This window comes from Pteronotus mesoamericanus, unplaced genomic scaffold, assembly GCF_021234165.1.
Source record: "Pteronotus mesoamericanus isolate MK-2021 breed Mesoamerican mustached bat unplaced genomic scaffold, CSHL_Meso_final scaffold_85, whole genome shotgun sequence".
NCBI lineage: Eukaryota > Metazoa > Chordata > Mammalia > Chiroptera > Mormoopidae > Pteronotus > Pteronotus mesoamericanus.
Window position 1 is genome coordinate 72030302 of NW_026555329.1, and position 18982 is coordinate 72049283.

The following is an 18982-nucleotide window of genomic DNA, read 5'->3' on the forward strand; positions in this document are numbered from 1 at the left end:
ACAGGCATCTAGTTTTCTGTCTTTCAAATGCAAGCTATGTGGGTTTCCAGACTGGGGCCAGCCTAGTCACTTCTCTACTTCTCAAGGGCCCATTTAAAGGGGATGCTACCTACCGAAGCTGAGTTGAAAACTCCTGGCGCATATGGCCTTAGCTCTTTCTAATGCCCAGCACTGTCGCATGCAATGGTCAATTAACAAATAAAATGCTGCAGGAAGTACATGTAATGCTGAAGCCATTACATATGTCATTGTTTTTGTTCATTATTTATTTATTTATTTATTGGGGAAAGCTTAAATCCTGGAGGTGTTTGCTTTTTTCAAAGAGATATTTTCCTTGCTCATATATTGTTCTCCATCAATAACATGGGACTCTGTTACTATATATATATATATATATATATATATATTTGGTTTTGAACAATTTCCAAATGTTCCAAGATCCCTACAGCAGTCAGTACGTCATCTATTTTCATTCTAGGGCTTTACTTGTGACTTCGATTGGAGCTATTTAAATTGGCCCATGGCCACCTGTACCCTAAATTTTCCGTGAGCGGCTTTGAAGCATCACAGAGAAATACGCGATGGTAGGTGGTGAAAACAGTCCTGAGCCCCAGCAGTGGCAGCGGGGCGGCTGACTGCGCGGCCAAGCGCTTGGCTCAATCGAGGGAATGGAAGGCACCGTGCAAAGCCAGATTTCAGTCTGTTTTAAGGATTATATTTCTGTCATCACAACGTCTCCTTGACAGTCCCACCAATTGAAAACTCCCAGCAGAAGCCCAGTGATTAAATTCGCTGGGAGCATATTTTTTCCAGCTTCTGGAACCAATCTACTGCAGTCCCTCCCTCCCCCCCCCCCCCCCCGCCATAAAACCCAAACGATAGTTGCATTTCTAAGGCCGATCTATGGAAATAGATTGCTCGCCTCCAACCCTTCCTCCCACAGCTGAAAATAATGACAGCCATTTGATTTTGAAACGACTAAGGAGAGACTCAGTCCCCATCCACTGAGAGGTTATTCCTACTGAATAGCAGTGCATCGTATCTGTGCTTTCAAAGTGATACGTGATCAAAATGTGATTCAGCTAAGCAACGCATCACCACTTTAAATTAAATGTAGAGAAACAATCGTTTACACTCACGTGCAGGAACAGTAAGGAAGCGTGTTGCTTATATCTAAGAGCAAAATGGAGAAGAGCTCCGAAAACAGACATTTAATTCGAAGCAAACCCCTCGATCACCACATTCCTTTCTGACTTACACCCAAGTTGAGTAGACATTTTCACCAATAGTTAGAAGACTTTTTCAATGATCACAAAGCCCCTCACAGAGGCACCTGTGAGTACCAGCTGCTCTGTGGCAGGACTAGGGTTCCCGTTCCACTGCCAGAGAGACGTTCCTGGCTGGGCTCCCCCCGTGGTTCGCACTAGGAACTTCCGGATAGAAGAAAATAGAGAAAATGATATATTAGATGGCCCCGCACATGTAAAATGGGGCTATAGTGCTGGCAGGAATGCCATTGAGACCTGCCAAGTAAATAGGTGAGGCATCCATCAGAAAGGGCCGCGCGTCCTGAATGTCGGCAGTGAGACTCACGCAGCAAGGCTTGTCCTCGGGCCAAGGTGTACTTGGGCTCATGAAAACCAAAATCTTAGAAGGAAAACCTAAAATGGGCCCCCCCGCCACTGTACCCAAGAGTCTGTACTTCTTAGCCTCTGTGCAAAATTCCAGTGACTGTTTTCTTACTTAAGTGAGTTTCTTTGACATGTGTTGCTACTTTTGCTTCTGCTGTTGTATTTCAAGTCCACTGGCCTGCTTTCCATTTATCACTCCAAAAAGTGTAGAAGTCAGCGCTGGCACAGAGCTCCACTTCCTGGAACCACAGTTCCCACACGTGGTTTTCTGCTCTGCTGTTAAAACAGCACTGAAAGTCGGGCGCTTCTGCAAACTGGCCGCGGGCCTTTGCTTGACCCATTGCTCATCTCTATCGCAGCAAAAGGCAAAGATGGCTACATAGGCAGTACGGCGCTGCGCAAACAGCCCAAGCTGAACCCGCCCTTGGTGGCTGTCGGCAGCAGCCCTGCAACCTGGGCCAACCCCTGGGTTACCTTTCTGAGGTCCCTCTGAGAACAGGCGACTCCCATGCCACCTCACCATACCTCAGAGGTACAATGCACAAGTCGACGTTACCCATGTGGCATCTCCCAGCTCCTAGGTGATGGAAAGGGACTAGGGAGGGAGAAGAGACATGCAAAAAATGTCACTGATCGTCCTTGGGTATATTTAGTCTTGGAAATGGAAGCGGTTTAACAGTTACATTTCTGCAGGGCATCCAGAGGGTTTTCAAAGACCTTCAGACAGTCGGTCTTCAAAGACTGAATGTAAAGAGAGATCATGTCACATTTTTTCAATGGATGGGTAGCTACAGGACAATGGTGTGGTATAGGGAAGGTGAATGCATGGGGGGGGAGGGAGCAGTGCCTTTTATACGAACATCCTTTGAATCTTTAAAATAAATGATACAGGTGGACACAGAAGTTCATGCTACTTGCTGGAAGCGATAAGGATCAAATTTTGCGGAACTCGTATTCCACAAATCTCCAGGTATCCTGCCTCGTCCTTTGTGGGCTATCCTATTTTGTTGTACATCTTGGTAGCCCTTAAAAACTGGTGGCACAGTCTCAGGTAGACTCTTGCAGGCGAGAGACAGACTATGGATTCCATCAGCTTCTTCCAGGGGAGCTGCCCGATGGCCGACAGGGCACAGGTGATATGCTCGCTCAGGTTCTCTTTGCCCATCTCCTAGGGTCAAACAGTAGTTTCCAGGTCTTCGTGGCCAATGATCTTATAGTTCTGACGGCTTTCTAGGTAAGCAGCCAAATCAGGGTCCCCAGCCTGCTGAGCTCTGTCTTGAGGTGTCTTACCCTGTAGGTAAAAGTGAAAAGGGAAGAAACACAAATGCTCAGGCTGAGATTTTTTTAAAAAATCCACAGAAACAAAGATACTCGAAGATTACTCACTAATAGGGTCCTTCCATGTTTACTGTTTTAGAGTTCAAGAGATGCTTTCACATCTATTATCTGACAACAGCATCACATGGGACACGTAAGATGGGTAAGTTCAAGAGAAAGAGACCATCACTTTTGACAGGTAGGGTTTTCCTCTAAGGAAACAGAGAATCACAGAGTCTAACTGAGCACATAGCAGGAAACTGTAGCACAGGGTGTTTGGCATCCAGATCCATTTTGGAAGAAGGTGGATAGAAATCACTGAATAAACAGGGGAGCAGGCATTTGATTTCGAGTTTGGGACTCTTTCTGTTATACTCAGTCTGGGAAGCAACAGGCAGATTCCAAGAAGGCGGGTTGGTCACAACAATCTAAAAGGGTTTTCCAGCTGGTTTCGCAGACTTCAGTTCAGTTCTTCCCAATTTAGAACGTTCTCATCACTCCCAAAAGTAAGTTAACTTCTTTTAACTTACTTTTGATGTTAAAAGTGATGAATGTTGATTAAAGAAAACTTGGAAAAGTAGAAAAGCATAAAGAAGAAAATAAAAATACAATCCACTACACTAAGATATCCATGGTTAACCTTCTAGAGTGTAGCTATTTTTCTTTCTCTGAAGCTCCATACATAATTATTTTTATCAAAATAAAACCATGCTTGTTTTATACGCTATTATAAAACATGCTTTTTCACTTAATAATACATAAAACTTTTTTTGTCAGCAAATGTTCTTCTGCATCATTTAAAATGATTATATAATGTCTTGCAGGCCATTCTAATGCTCTGGGCATATTTGTATGTACACACACAGGCGCACACACATGATATTTTTGAAATGAGGCCAATGAACAATAATCAGCAACAAAAGGAGGGAAGATTTTTTTCTTTTGAGTGCCTATGGATATTACTTAACACTCCCTGAAACTTTTAATTTTTGTCCAAAAACATAGGTTTATCTACTCGAATGAGTGACATTACGTTCCAAGGAAAGAAGAGAGGCACGATCTTTGTCCTAAGGAAAGAGCTCCACGTATAAATGCACACAAGATGAGAGTGTCCCCTGTCACAGCTCAGCCATCGCAACGGGTTGTGTCAACCTCAATTAAGCCTGTTCCTAGTGGCCTCCAGGGGTATGTAGGGCGAGGATCGAAAGGAAACATCAGTGGCTCCGGACTCTCTCTAAAATTTTACTTTAGTTGGCATTTAACATTTATCCACTTGCTTAAAGTTACTACAACAATTTTATACAACTTCTTCATAGTGTTAATAGACTATCTTGCTTTTACTTCAATATTAACAAGGTTGGAATTCTTATAGCTTCTGAAAATTCAGGGAGTGGGACTTTGAGATGATTTTTAAGGAATTGTTCTCTACAAAGAGAAATTTTCAAGACATTGCTTCTCTCAAAACAACAACAACAAAAAACCCAGATTTAGTCACAATGATCAGATCTGATCCTTTCACCTAGCATCAAATTATAAAATGGAAAAACAAAGGATCCCTGGAAAGGATGAAGCAAGACTATAGTGCTTCATATGGTAAGATCATAAAGTTGGGTGAAAAGTTAACACAATACCATGTATAGCATGGCTTTACCTACTTAAGAAAATGAGAGAGAAAAACAGACATAGCTATAAAAATAATAAAGTTGTTTGTGTTTTGCAAAAAAGGCACACACAGGCGTGACACAGAATAGGAAGAAACCTCAAGGAACACTGAGCCCATTAACCTGATACAAAAACCTAGAAAGAGAAAAAAAAGCCATCTGCCCAGAGGCCCGGCCTCCTGCCCAGTGTTTTGTTTGTCCTTCTATTTCTTGTTGCTCCTCACTTTCTTTTTCTTGTCCGCATTGGACCTAAGACAAGTCCTTTGTGTGGTAAACAGGCAGCTCCCCTGCATGGTCTGAGGGGCCCCAGCCAGTCCGCCTCTACCTCAGATCACGGCTCCACGGGCCCCGCCCACACGGTTTGTGTTCCCTGTTGACGTTTCATATCAAAGCATCTGAGGGCAAATATTAGCTGGGAAGAACATCACACTGAGCAATTATCTGCCATTTGAAATCGTATCCCCAATTAACTAACCAGACAGGTAACAGCCCAGCTTAATGTGTTTGAAGCCTAGGGAGGTGGCCGGGGACCTCCGTCAGAGAGCAAGGATCCAGGAGGTGGCGGGGGAAGCGGAGAATCACACAGTGACGCACAACTGGCTCAGGAAGGAAGGAGAGCCCCACGAGAGAGTGATTTCCCAACATACCCTGCAGTGGGAGGAAACCCCCAGGGGGAAAACTGCACATAAATAGACGCTCATCACTCACATGAGGCTAATGGGCCATAAGCCTTTATTAGGCTTCTAAGTCACTGGTCTACGCTGCATTCACTGGCCACAAACTTAGATTACTCACCACCTGCTGAACGAGGTCCATATGTATATAAATTCTCCTCTGCCACCCCCTGAGCGAGGTGGACTGCGTTTTCTTAGCGTCTCCCCAGGGTGCGGGAGAGTTCTCAGAGCTGACCAGGCTCCCCGGTGGGGTCGGTCTGCGTCCCCCCCACTCCCTGCCACGCCGTGGGCTGCAGTCCTAGGCCCGAATGACCAGGCTGTGACTCCTCCTTCACTCTGGCTTTCAGCCCTTTCCCCGGGCGCTCCCCATAAACTGGACGCTCGCTGTGCAGCCCGACCTCCACCCTGGAAGTGGCTGAAAGTCACTCTGAGACCCACATATGAAGCCATATAAGCAACAGGTTTTAAGCTACCCTGGATTAAGCAGATGAAGGGGAAACCCTCAAGGGCCTGCTCGGAGACCATGCCAATGCCTTTGAACACGAACCTGACCCCTTTCCTGGCGCTTTGAACTTCGCCTCCTCACTAATTGGCTGCGGGCACTTGGCAGGAGAACCCCGAACCCCAAGGCCAGCGCGTCCAGAGGTTTCTAAAGCCCCATAGGCGAGCACGCACCCTCCCTTTGTGCTTATACATTTAAATTGCAGTTTCTCTAAATGAAACACTTTATTTTTTCCTCCTTTTTCCAAAGCCCCGGCACTTCCATGAGCACAGAAAGGATGCCTTGGCTGCGGGCACAAGAGAAGGCAACGGGGCCTGCGATCTGGCCCCGTGGGTGGATGTTTGCACTGGCTCATCAAGTTACCTTGGAGTCCGTCTTTCTCAGAGATGCTCCCGCGTCCACCAGAAGCTGGCACACAGCCCGGTTCCGCTGGCAGGCCGCCTTGTGCAGCGCGGTCTCACCCCTAAATCAAAGGCGAAATGGAAACCACCCATCAAGGGGCTGGGGCGGGGGTGGGGGTGGAGGCTGCAGGGAGGGGTGGGGGGACATCCTAGCCCCGCTGCCCCTGCTCTATGCTCCTCGGCCTCTTTCTCTGCCTGCAGCAGAGACCTTGGCTGCAGGCGGGGCCCATGGCGGGGCGGGGGTCCCAGGAATGCCTCCAGTCAGTCATCAAGCAACCGCAGTGTCTGACTCCGGCCTCTTTTCTAAACAGTGTTGGTTTTGGGCTGAATGATTTTGTTTTCAGCTGCTCATGTTTGGTTTAGGGAAGACTCCATGGCACCATTAGAGAGGCTGGTGTGTGTGGATGTGTCTGGACACTGTGAAGCTGTTCTCTCCATGGACACATTTAGGTGGAATGGGATGGGGGAGGACGCAGATGGAGCACCGATGGGGAACCACGGCCCTCGGGCCCCTCAGGCGGTGCTCGGCAGGCCACCATGTGGCCCTGGGAGGGACAGCTCCCGGGAACTCAACTTCAAAGACCGGGGCCAACTCCTGCGCTGGCCTGCCTCCTGGATTCCACGCGGGGCAGGTGGCTGGGGAGGGCCAGCCACGGAGACTCTGCGAGGCACAGCGAGATGCAGGCAGAGCTCAGGCAGGGGACCAGAGCCACCCCAGTGGGTGCTGGGCCCCAGGCCAGCCACTCCGTGTGGAAACGGCAAGAGAAGGCAGCTATTTCTGCCCCTCTAACCGGCCCATGAGGAGGAGGATTTTCCCAGTTGGAATCCAGCACTGAAAAGACACTTAATGCCAAAGTGCTTCTTTAAAAATCAAATGTAGACCTCAGAGAAGGCAAACTGGGGCTAAGTGACAAACTTGCCAGTAGGCTGTACAGTGTGTGGACAGGCTCCTCGTAGCAATGGACAGTCTCCTCGGCGTCCAGTAACTCGTGGCGTTCCCCCCCCCTTGTCCTCCATTCTATTCATTGCTACTTCGCCTCCGCCACACCTCCTTCCACTCTTCCTTCCACTCGCCCTGCCAGCTCACTCCGCCCCGCCCCTTCTTTACTCGTTTTTGAATTTCCTTGGAGTTCTCTAGTGGTTCTATCTCGTTTCCAGAGTTAGATGTTTCGTCTTTATGTGTCCTTGTTTGGGGAGCAGTAGCTATTTTGCTGCCCTGGGCGGGGAGGCGGGGTGGAAAGCTGAAAACAAACATTATCAGTTTGGGGATCACCCCAGAGGGGATGACTTTTTCACCAGCGTTCCTTTTCTGACCTGCAGAACATGGAGACGACTGGAGCCACCATGTTCTCGGTTCTCCAGGAGTTGTCCTGCAGGCACTGTTCCATGCTAGATGCAGCAAAGAAGTTTCTTTACCTGCAAATATGGCTTGGAGCATGAGGGCTTACTTTTCTCACAAACCCCAGTTGAGAAAGAGTAAAAAAGAAAGGGGGATGGGAGGTGAGTGTATTTGTTTAGACTTCTCAGCAGTCCAAGATGCACCAGTGCGGAAGTGTACCTCACCTATAGGAATCTCTAAATGAAGAATGGCGGTAGCTATGCATGCAACCGTTACACTTGCCATCAATTTTTACTGGGTAATTTTTGATTGAGAAGATTAGTCCTGCACAGTTATAAATACAGTTGGAGGTGGACTTCTTATCACTGATGTGGAAATTATCTACTGTATGCCCTAGACACTGCATTCTTCTCCTAGGTAGGTTCTGAAGAATAGTCTAGACTATGGAATGAAAAGTGATACTTACGTTTCGCTGTCTGCCATATCCAATAACTCAGAGGGACCTGAATAAGAGGAAAGCAAGATGCCCATCAAAAATAAGTTTGAAAACTAACCATTAACAAAAAAAAAAAAAAAAAAAAAAAAAGGTATACTCACAGAACTAAAATGCCTGGGAAAGCAGCATTAGAAAGATCATTTGTAATAAGACCTCCTTCTCCCTCCCTTTAAAAGAAAGGATCCCCTTACCTCCTCCCCTCCAGTCTCCCAATCACCACCAGCCAACATGTGCAGAATAGGAGCTACAAAAGCCTTCAAGAAGCTTTCGATGAAGTTGAACAAATAAAATCAGTTGGAAAAGAACAGGTGAGAAATAATTATGTGGCTACTTGGTGAGAAAAGGGACAATTGGATGGGCTTTAAGGATTGTGCCCTGTTCTCCGGCGGCAGGTAGTTTGGGAGGTGGGGTCTTATCCAATGCAACGGTAAAGCTACAAGAGACAATAGATACCAAACAGTCCACTATCCTCCTTTAGATATAGAGTAAAATTCTATTTTTCACAAAATTTCCCTTCCAAGACCTGGAGGAAATGTTATGCATAAACATCAAGTGATAGCTGCTTCAGGAGGAGTTAAAATGTTCTATGAGTTTGCACATTCACAATGTCTTAAATGGTCATTCATTCATGCGTTCCATCCTCACACACATTCCACCTTTCCCCTTTCTTCACCACTGCCTTCCGCCCTGGCGCTCCCCAAATCCTGTACCCTATGAAGCCTGCAGCTATTAGCTGAGACCATTCCCTCCATGAAGCCCACTATGGACCCACTCCAAATACTGCGCTAAATGTCCTGCCTCACTTTGTCTATCAGCCCTGTGTCCTATAATTGGGAAATTGACATAACGTATCCGAATTGAGACTACCTCAAACGAGAGGGGATATACAATCACCTTCCCGATCATGACATTTAAACCATATTGAAATCACCTACTGATTTCTCTGTTTACACCTAGCTTCTCGTAAACCCCTTTGGACGATGGCCTATGACTTGTCCGCCACCGTGCCCTTCCTTGGTGCCTGGCACAGAGAGTGTGGTGCCAAGCAGATGCCTAAATGTTTGGTTCAATGAATGAGTAAAATGTACTTGGGCGTGCCCAACATGGTTCTAGGTATTGAGCATTTTAGTCCTTAGAAATACGATGCTGTTGATTTGCTATGTTCTTGGATATCATTATCATTGAAAATTTACTTATGTGATTACTTATTATATCATCAGAAGAAAGAGAAGAGGAAGTTAGGACTTTCTAACAATGAAAGACATTGGTCAAGGAGACAACAGGTGTTATGGGACCTTCACAATCCTCCTTGTCACCCAAGAGCTAAGTCAGCATCCTTGCCTCCTCTCTCTCACATCCACTGGTCGCCAAGGCCAGACAAACCTTCTCCAACAATGTCTGTCCTACTTGTCCTGTTTCACAAACGGGCCTCCCCATCTGTCCCTGCCTGACACATAATTAGCACAAAGAAACTGTTACTAAGAAGAATAAAAAGGTCACATGTCATTTAGATTTCCAGGTTCCCAACTCACCAAATTTACTGCTTACACCCAAGTATTTAAACATTGATGCACACAATCTTCCTTTGGAACTACTTTCCTTCAATTTGTTCCCAAGGTTCATTTTTTTCACATAAGCCAAGATGGTAATTTCCCCATCACCTGCATATTTCTCAGATTCTCCTCACTCTGAAGGCTTGTCCCCCGAACTGTCCCTATCAAGGACAGCCTTCCTTCTCTAGCCTCATACCTATACCTTCCACGTCCTCCAAAGTCTAGTCTCTGACAAGGTCCTCTGAAAAGACCACCTTTGACAGAGGAATTTATCCCTTTTCTGACCTCCCAAAAAACTTATTTGGTTCTACCCTTATACCATCTCTTTGGTTTTTGGTTGTATGTCTTGTCCCCTTAAATAAATTATTCTAAATCACTCGAGAATAAAAATACTTTTATTTTTCATATCCCTTGAGAATCTACCCTACAGTCAACAAAGATTTAACTCTTTCATTTCTGCTCCTCAGTCCTGTGGTTTTAAGGAAACGTGAATGATCATCCCCACGCACACACCCACAGAAGTACAAAGCTATATAATGCAGTGGGTAGGAGTGAAGGTTCTAGAGCTGAATCTCCTCTGTTTAAAATTCCCGCTCTACCTGCCACTTACTAGGTCTTGGGCAAGTTCATTTTACCTCTCAGACCCTTGACTGTCACACAGATAAAGTAAGACTGATAATATTTGCCTCACTGGAGTGCGGTGAGATTTTATAAGTTAATACATGCTACGTGCTTAAAACAGCTGGCATGCTACATACAAGGTCTGAAGTTTAGATATTGTGAAGTGTCTTCTTCTCTGACATGACACAGCAGGTCACGTCAGATGCCGAGTCAAGATGCTGGAACGCCAGTGAAGACAGGAGATATCAAAGGGCCGTTTCACTCCAACCTACAGGTGAAGCCACTCGTGGACTTGAATTATATGTCCTGAGAACCAAGTGCTCCAGGTCTGCTCAACTGCCCACAGGACATTTTCCAAGAGGTCAGGGACAGGGAGACTTATAGTGTCCAATGGTCCTTTTAAAGAACTGCTGTCACCTTCAGCAAACCTTCCAAGCCATTTCAGTTGAAAGGACTTCTATGTACACAAGCAGCCCAGCGCCATCATTACTGCTAACTGCACCGGCACTTAGGCCTGGTCCATCTCCTCCTCTCCTCAGCGCTCAGAGCTGGGTCCGTGGACCCCAGGGTCCCAGCCTCCATGCAGGTGGGAGGACACTGAGCGGGCTCACCTGTGCTGAAATGGCAACTGTTTGACACTCTGTAAATGGGGACATGGAAGAGAAAGGACCTTGCTCCTCCCATTCTGACAAGAATCACCCTGCATGCGGCCAACCCAGAGCGATTGGCGAGTTGGTTACCCTCTTGGCGAGTAAGGCTGGCCTGATGCTGCCTGTACCTCCCTTTTCCCCCTTCGTCCTCCGCAGCTGACGGAGATGAGAGAGAGAGACTGAGGCTCAAACAAGACACGTTTGCTCTTAGTGAACATCTCAGCAAACTCCAGTGGGAGGTTTGGGGAATGGCTCTGGAATGATGGGCTTAACGAATCCAAACTTTCCTCATCCTCCCCATGAGCACAACATCACAGCATCACAGACATTGTGAACGCTGGTAGGCAAACAGCCAATGAATAGCGAAGGGTGGCTGCTGGCTGATCATAGATGGGAGTGGTGAGCTAGTTTGAATAGTATAGGTACATTTTCAAATAATTTTTATAAGCTGCAGTAAAATAATGGCATCTGCATAGTGCAAGGGGGGATGCAGGGAAGGAAACAAGAAGAGTGAGTGCCAGGCGCAGTCTCAGGCAAGGCTGTGGTTTCCCTCCTTATCTGTCCCTTCAATGGCCTATTGGAAGCTATTGGCAATAGCACATTGTGCTGCTTAATAGTACCCTGTGCAGCTTAGGCATAAGATTTGAAGTGGGGGTGTGGTGGGATAAACAAACAACAAAAAAAAAGACTCCTATGATCTCTTGTAAAAAGAATATAATAAGAGCATCTGTGATTTTTGGAAAGTGAATTTGAGTCTCACGAATAAGGGAGAGAACAGGAGAAAGTGAGAAAAGAAAGGCATTTAAATTCCTTCAATATATATCGATGAGGAACATTTGGGGCTTATTTTGTATTTTATGTCTAAGTGTGTTTGGATGGCGAATACCGTGTCATCTCCCCTAAGGAATTTGGAGGAACACCATTAAATCGTCAGTGGAGAACTCCCAGTTGTTCCCTGAGTATAAAAGGCAATCCTGGCTCTCCTCCCTCCCGGGGCTTGCCCCGGCGCCCGCCCTGCGCCCCACAGCTGGCCTGCACCGCGACAACCCTCAGCCCCTGCTGAAGGGACACGGGTGTGCGCAGTTCTTGAAGTTTCCAGCGGAAGGAAACTGCTGCCCCTCCACAGCTCTGCACGGTGGTCCCTGGAGCCCTGCATAGGATACTCATGCGGCACTACCCCGCACTGTGGGTGTTTATCCATGTTTCATTGCCCTTTGCTGGGTTTTAGGACCACGGAGGGCAAAGGCCACATCTTATATTATGTGTGAGCTTTAGCAACTAAGCTAACTTCACCATGCTTCCGTTTTCCCCACCTGCCAAACAGAGATAAGAGAACTTACTGTGTAGGGCTGTTGTAAGAATTAATACGTTCATGCATTGAAAGTATTTAGAATAATAAAGATGAGCAGTAACTGTTATTATAACTTTTTTTCCCTCGAGAGTGGGGAGGACGGAATTAATTTTTTAAGTGAGTAAGTGAATGAAAGACATTTAAAAATCAATGTGGATCCCAGCCAATATTGTATTTCTTCTCGGAGAAAGACCCATAAATGGAACACGGTTTCAGAAGACTGTGCTATATGGGAAATGGTCTGAAAAATGACAGAAAAAAAAATACATCAAAGGGAAAGACACATCGATGTGTCGGGAACACTGAAGGAAGTACAACTTCGCAGATGTCCCAGCACAAGAAAGAGAACTGCGCAGTGAGTAGTGAAGCCTCCCAAGCCGCAGCTTCGCTGCCCAGCATTTACCCCGTAGGCTCTTCCACCGCATGCCCCAGGTCTTGCGGATGCAACTTTATCAATATTGCACTTGTATTATGTATGATGTGTCTTTTGTCACGTGCATCTTTTAATCTGCTTCCCACACCAAGGCATCCAAATCCCCTTTGCTATTCCTTCCACCCCCCCATGGCCTCTCTCTGTCCGGCCCTCATTTCCCATCAGTCTCCCTGACGCTGCCAGCAGACCATTCCAAATCCTCCCGTGGCCCAGGACAAAGGCGGCGCAGATGTGGGGAGAGCTGGCACTGGGGACTCCAACGGCACCGTCATCCTGACCCAGCGGGATGGTGGTCGTTTCTCTCAGGGACCAGAGGCAGAAAAAGGGGGGTAGAAGTAAGAAAAGAAAGACCGAAGACAGAAACAGAGGGAAGACAAAATAAGCCATTGAAATCCAAAAAGCAATGCATGAGTGAGATTTCTATCAGGAAACACGGTAGGGGGCAACGGGGTAGGAGTGGGGAGGTAAAAGAAAACAAAAGAGCCAACGTGTGCAGGGTGGTAAAAGACAAACAACACAAAAGTCCTTTGGAGGCCCAAATCAGGGAGGAAGCAGTGGGTAAAAATGATAGCTGAAAGGAGCTGAAAAGCAAGGAGGGCTGGGGGAATCTCAGCTGGAATCCTGGGCTTCCTCCTCGCTCCACCCTGTCCCTGGGGAATTGTGAGCTCCCTTCCCCCTCCCTCTCTTTTCAAGCCTCCAAATGCCCAGATTCCAGTGTTCATAAAGGAACGCAGCATGTTGTGAATCTGAGACAAGACTTCCCAAAGAAGATGCAGGAGAGGGGGGAAAAAACCCTCCAAGCCTCAGAACGCAGCACACATCTCAAGCCCCCCAGACCCCCTGCGGCTTTAGGAAGGGCCTTAGAAGAGACCGGCACTGCTGAGCGTGGTGGCTGGGAGCCCTATTCGGGGGTGTCCTCCCCGACGGCGGGCCGCCCTGCTCGCCATAAACAGCCAATGAAGAGGGCCAGGCCGAGGGGAGAGGAAGGACACAGGAGGCCACCAGGCCGCATACAAGTTCCATCATGCACTTTGAAAAGAAAGGGACCCCTGTTTTCTCAGAAGCCTTGTCATTAAAGGCATCTTCACAGTCAGGTCTTCGAACGATTTTCAGGGTTTGTATCCCATGAAGTCACAGGAAAGACTTGAACCAAATTTTTTTAAAGAACCAACTACAACTTCAAGAAATGCTCAGAGTTCGAGACTAGGAGGAGCGCTCCTCTTGCTCTTTGGTGCAGTATGACATTTTCCTTTCTTTTTTTTATTTACATGAATTCAAACTGCTCAGACCCATCTACCGCAAATATGATACTAATTTATAGACACAATGTCATCGTCTGAAATGCATCCTCCAACTCCAGTCTCGCGGAAGCACCTTGACAAAGGCTGTTTTCCTTGTCAGACCAGGGGAACGCGAGTCACCATCACTATTTAATGAGACGGTTCCTCTAAGCACAGATCACATTCCGAAGATGGTTACAGGGCAGAGAAAGGGTCAGGTTTTCCGTGCACTAATCTCCAGCTCCAAGACAGCATCATTCAAAGGGGTTTCTAGATGAGAAGTTCTGCAAAGATGGTGTTCAGTCCCCAAATGCACAGGTTGCTATAAATGGCATCAGCAACTGAAGACATTAAAGCAAACAACAATAAAAACAGATGAGCTGAAGTGCTTAGCTCTTAAGGAACCTGGTGAATTTGGCTGATTATGACAAAAGATTTTATATCCGTAATCCCGAATAAACAGAAATGGGATCGATAGTGAGTATGAAATGGACAATGCCTATCTGATTGGTAAATAGTAACTTCAATAAAAATCAACTGTGATTTAGTTTTCGTTGTTTGACTATCGTGCTAACAGTTGAAAAAAAAAATTGCCATTCACAAAAAAGGCCATGATCTTTAGACTGTAGAGTGTAATATTTTATTTTCAAACAGAAGGGCCAGATTTTGCGTCCCTGTCTCCACAGCCTTCCTCTTGGTGAGGCAGGGAGGGGACAGAATATCTCCTGTGGGTGTTTTCCTGTGAGTGAAGTTGGGGCGATTACAGGAATCTGAAGTTTTTTTCTCATTAGCATACATATTACACCAACTAGTTTATAAAATCTAACAATAAGAACTGGAAAAATAGCACCCTCCTCCAAGGAATTAATACATCTTTTGGTGTCTTTCAGTTTTGACAGAGCTGTAGCCTGTGGTTCGCCCTTTGCAGAAGACATGGGAGATGGAAGAGAAATTTGTTGAGCACTAGAATGTCGGGCTTTGGTCAAAGCATCAAGACTAATGTGCCTGATAGATGTCTTGCCCAGCAAAGCACGTGTGTACCGACCTACGATGGGGGTTAGGAACTCCACGCCCTGTGAGCGTGGCTACAGTGGACGAGGGAGTAGAGGGGGAAGGAAAACCCAGGGCGTTAGAGGGGTACCGCCTGATGTCTCATGCCTCATGCCCTCGGGAAGACTCAACCGAGTGAAGGGTTTTGTTTCCATGTTTAGTGTGAATCTCAAATGTTGCATGGGACATAGGCTAAAATGGGGGGACCTTGTTTAAGAACTTGCAAAGTTGAAGAACTGTTGTTGCCAAGCAGTCTTAGGACCCAGAACCAAGGGCAATATCAAAGCAGAGCGCCAGGGGGTTTCAGGCAGATCAGCAGTTCAGGATATTGAGAAAGTAGGGTCATCATTGTCGGTTGAAGATGACAGAAGGTAAGGGAACAAGGTGTATTAAATTTGGCAACAAATTATGTGCAGCTTCTTCTATGGGGCAGTGGGGTCTGTCTCCCCATCCCTTTAGTCAGGACCAGCCTGTGACTTGTTTCAGCTAACAGAACGCTGCAGAGATGATGCAGGACTTTCAGGACGTCTGGAAGCTGTTATTCTCCCCTCCTGGGACCCTAGGACCATCATGCTGTGCGGCAGCCTGGGATGGAAACCCAGGGACAGAGAAAGGCTCAGGTGCCCTGGCCCATCCAGCCACCTCAGCTGAGAGCCCCAAACATGCGCCAGAGGCCCCTTCAGTACAGACTCAGTCAAAACTACAGCTCACGGCAGCCTCATGACTGAGACCAGGAGGGGCACCAGCGGGTAACTGATACTGACAGGAACCGGAAGTGGGGGGAAGCGCTATCTCTTGGGGAGAGGTGAAGAGAGAGAGAGGGTCCCTAAACTGTGTTATCACTCAAATGGGTATCAGTGGCCCACCTAGCTCCAGAGAGGGCAGGTGGGTATTAAATAACCTAAGGATGCCAACAAGCACCCAATCTCATTGGATAAAGGGAAAAACTAGGAAGGAAAAATTGAAAATGATCAAGAAGACAGCGACGAGGAGCTGCTTTAGCCTGAGCCAAAGGGAAATAAAGCAACAGTGTATACCTAAAGCTCACCCAAACTTCATGCAGTAGAAACCCTGAGACTATTTCGATCAAGGGAAGATCGTCCTGGGAGCTTTCTTTGTGATTTTATACCTTATCTACAGGGCTGGGTTCTAACATTTAGTTCTGCTTCTCACACCTATGATTTTTTACAAAAATATTTGTGGAGGAGGCAAGAAGAAATGATGCCACCATTGCTTTTGCAAGTCTTGTCCGAAGAGGAATGCTTTAACCGCCGGTGGTACAAGGGTCAGAGAGCAGGAGGTGGGACGTTGCACGTCCTGGACACAGCACCAGGAACACGGTTTTCCTACATAGGCTCTCCACCACGCACGGGCTTGGGGTCCCCCCACTGAACCTGCAAGGGGGAAAGGAGTCCTCTGCTGATCGTCAGCCTGCTTTAACACCCTCTCCTTTGCCTAAACCACTCTTCCCACCCTAATTCAAGCCAAGGGTTCAAGCAAACGCCTCATGGTGAGAAGGTACTAGGACAAAGCAGCTAAGTCTAATGTGACTGAGAGTCTCAAACCTACCTTACAAGGTCTTTCCAAGACCCAGCAATGTGTGTAGTATAAGCATCTGGCATAGAACATGTGCTTCTGATAATGGTAACTATGTTCTCTCTTTGTGGCTTTGCAATAGGACTTGAAACATCTATATAAATGTTTTAAATTTAATTATGCCTACGATGATTATTTTTTCTTTAGCTTGCAACTGCTTGAAAACAGCAGCTCTATTTTATTCTTGTGTGTGTACTGGTCTGTAACAAATATTTGTGGAATGACTAATGGAATGAATGAGTGAAATAAGACGTTTGCTAAACTGAGTAAAAAGAAGAGCAAGAGGGAATGTGAATGTCTACTAATAGGCTTTCTATTTCCAGCCCGAATTTGAACGCGTAGAAGGTTGGCCACAGGCTCTCTGCTCGGGCTCATGGGAAATCTTCCAGGGTCTTTGCCCAAGCTGGAGGCTAGGCCACTCTTTCTCCTTTGAAAACAGCCAAGCCAGGCAGATTTTGTCCCCTTTATTCCTATTCTTTATCCTAGAAACACTAGAAACATGGGAAACTATCAGGAACAAACAACATGCGACATCCATCACGTGTGTTTACGTCTCTGAGGGGCTCTGAGAGGAAGATGCTAAAAATCACCAGCTGCTCCCAGCAAATGGTAAAACCTGAATTAGAAAGTGAGGCAGGAAGCCACCCAGGAGGTGAGCATGCACTGCCGCAGAGGACGCGAGACTTCCAAGACGAATAAAGTGTGTTTCGAGTTGAAAAGATGAAGGACATTCAAACAGAAAACAACAACAACAACAACAACAACAACAAATCTAGAAAACTAGAAAGACAGGAAAAATAGTCTCATTAATCCTGGGAATGATCAGCTGCAAATATGGATTAGGAACCTTGTTCCCACCAGGTAACTTCCCCAAACATAAAAGCTCTTCCGCAAACAATAAAGCATATTATGCCAGTCCACGTTGTTGTCTGTCCTTTGAAAAAAACTTAATCGGCCCCCAAATACTCTGCAAATATCTTGATAGGAAAATTACTTCTATTAATCGATTGGTTAAGGGCACCTCTACGGGCCAGTGGTCTACAATCCCGTGGCTCCAATAAGCAGGAAGAGTCGGCTACAAGGTGGAGAGCGCTCCCACCCTTCCACAGGGAGCCTGGGTGGAAGTCAACTTAGCAAATTCAATCTATTTCATGGAGAAGTGGTCCTTGGTTCACTGTGCCTACTCACCGTGGTCAAGGATATATTTCACAATCTCCCCGTTGCCGGTTTTAGCTGCGTGGTGAAGAAGTGAACAGTGGTCTGGTCCCTGAATTAGCAGGCTGCCTCCATTTTTATAGCTTTCTATTAGCTGAAAAAGAGGGAAAAAAAAACCCCCCCAAAACTCAGGCAGAGTCCGGAACAAGGAAAACAGCTCACTGGTGTTTTAAGAGAGTTTAAAATAAGAGCAATGTAGCAAACCACCAATGTTTCTATTCTCAGAGGACACAGAGAAACAGCAGAGTGATGCAGTAACCTTCCTCGATTGTGTTACCACTCAAATACATGGCCAGTGTTTCGCTAACTCCTGAGAGGGTGCATAGGTGTTGAACAGGCTAAGGACACTGAAATATACTGAATTATTTATTTCTTTTCCTTTTTTTTTTTCTGTCTTTTTCTTTTCTGGGCACTGGTCCCTGTTCCAAGGGAGTGGAGGGTGGAGAAGAGGATAAAAGCTTTCCCACGTTGGCTCCGCTTTTCCTTGAATGAAAGAATACTTAAAGCTATGGGCAGGATTCAGTTGGTGTCTGACAGGTGACTCCTTCACTGATCTTTAGTTTTCCTTGGATCTGTGATGAACCTAGTTGCCGAATGTAGAAGCTCCTTCCTCCTGTGTGAAATCACTGCACATGCGCACATGGCACAAGCATACAGCACATCCACACCCACACACACGTGTGGCTCCCTCTTTACCCAGGTCTATGGCCCCGCATGCATGCATTCTGTGTGATGAGAAATAAATGGATTCAGAGGACATAGTAGTCGAGACCTAAAATACCTAAAATATGAGACCAGACTAGAAAAAAACAACAATACAGATTTTGCAATCTGAGAATAAGGTAGCTAAATGAGAACATAGTCTAAGTTCATGAAATATTAAATATGATAGAAAGTGTAAATGGGTCCCTATTCTCCAAATGGTGGTGTATCGGAACAAGGAGAGCCTTCCAGAGCTTCTAAAAGGTAGTTTTAGGACAGATAAGAATCATATAACCCAGCAGAAAATAAGCAAATGGAATGTATCTACTAGCAAGAAGTTAGATGGCACAACACTATCTAAAAACTCAAGCATCTCATCAGGTCAAAGGGAGTAGCCTCATAGTTCATGCTTCCTCTTGAATATGCCAGATGCCAGGGGCACCAAGACGGAGACAACTCAGCCACTGGCCTCCCAGGCCTCGCAGTCCCCGGGCGCACAGATGCAGAAAG

General features: G+C 46.4%; 1 protein-coding gene across 1 annotated transcript in view; it reads right to left on the reverse strand.

Moving 5' to 3' along the window:
• Nucleotides 1-899: 899 nt before the first annotated feature.
• The window catches only part of DGKI (diacylglycerol kinase iota), a 379645-nt gene continuing 361562 nt past the window's right edge, over nt 900-18982 (reverse strand). The window contains 4 exon segments of the mRNA XM_054564265.1: nt 900-2922; nt 6149-6248; nt 7992-8028; nt 17744-17864. Coding sequence (XP_054420240.1) covers nt 2806-2922; nt 6149-6248; nt 7992-8028; nt 17744-17864 — 375 coding nt within the window. The 3' untranslated portion in view covers nt 900-2805.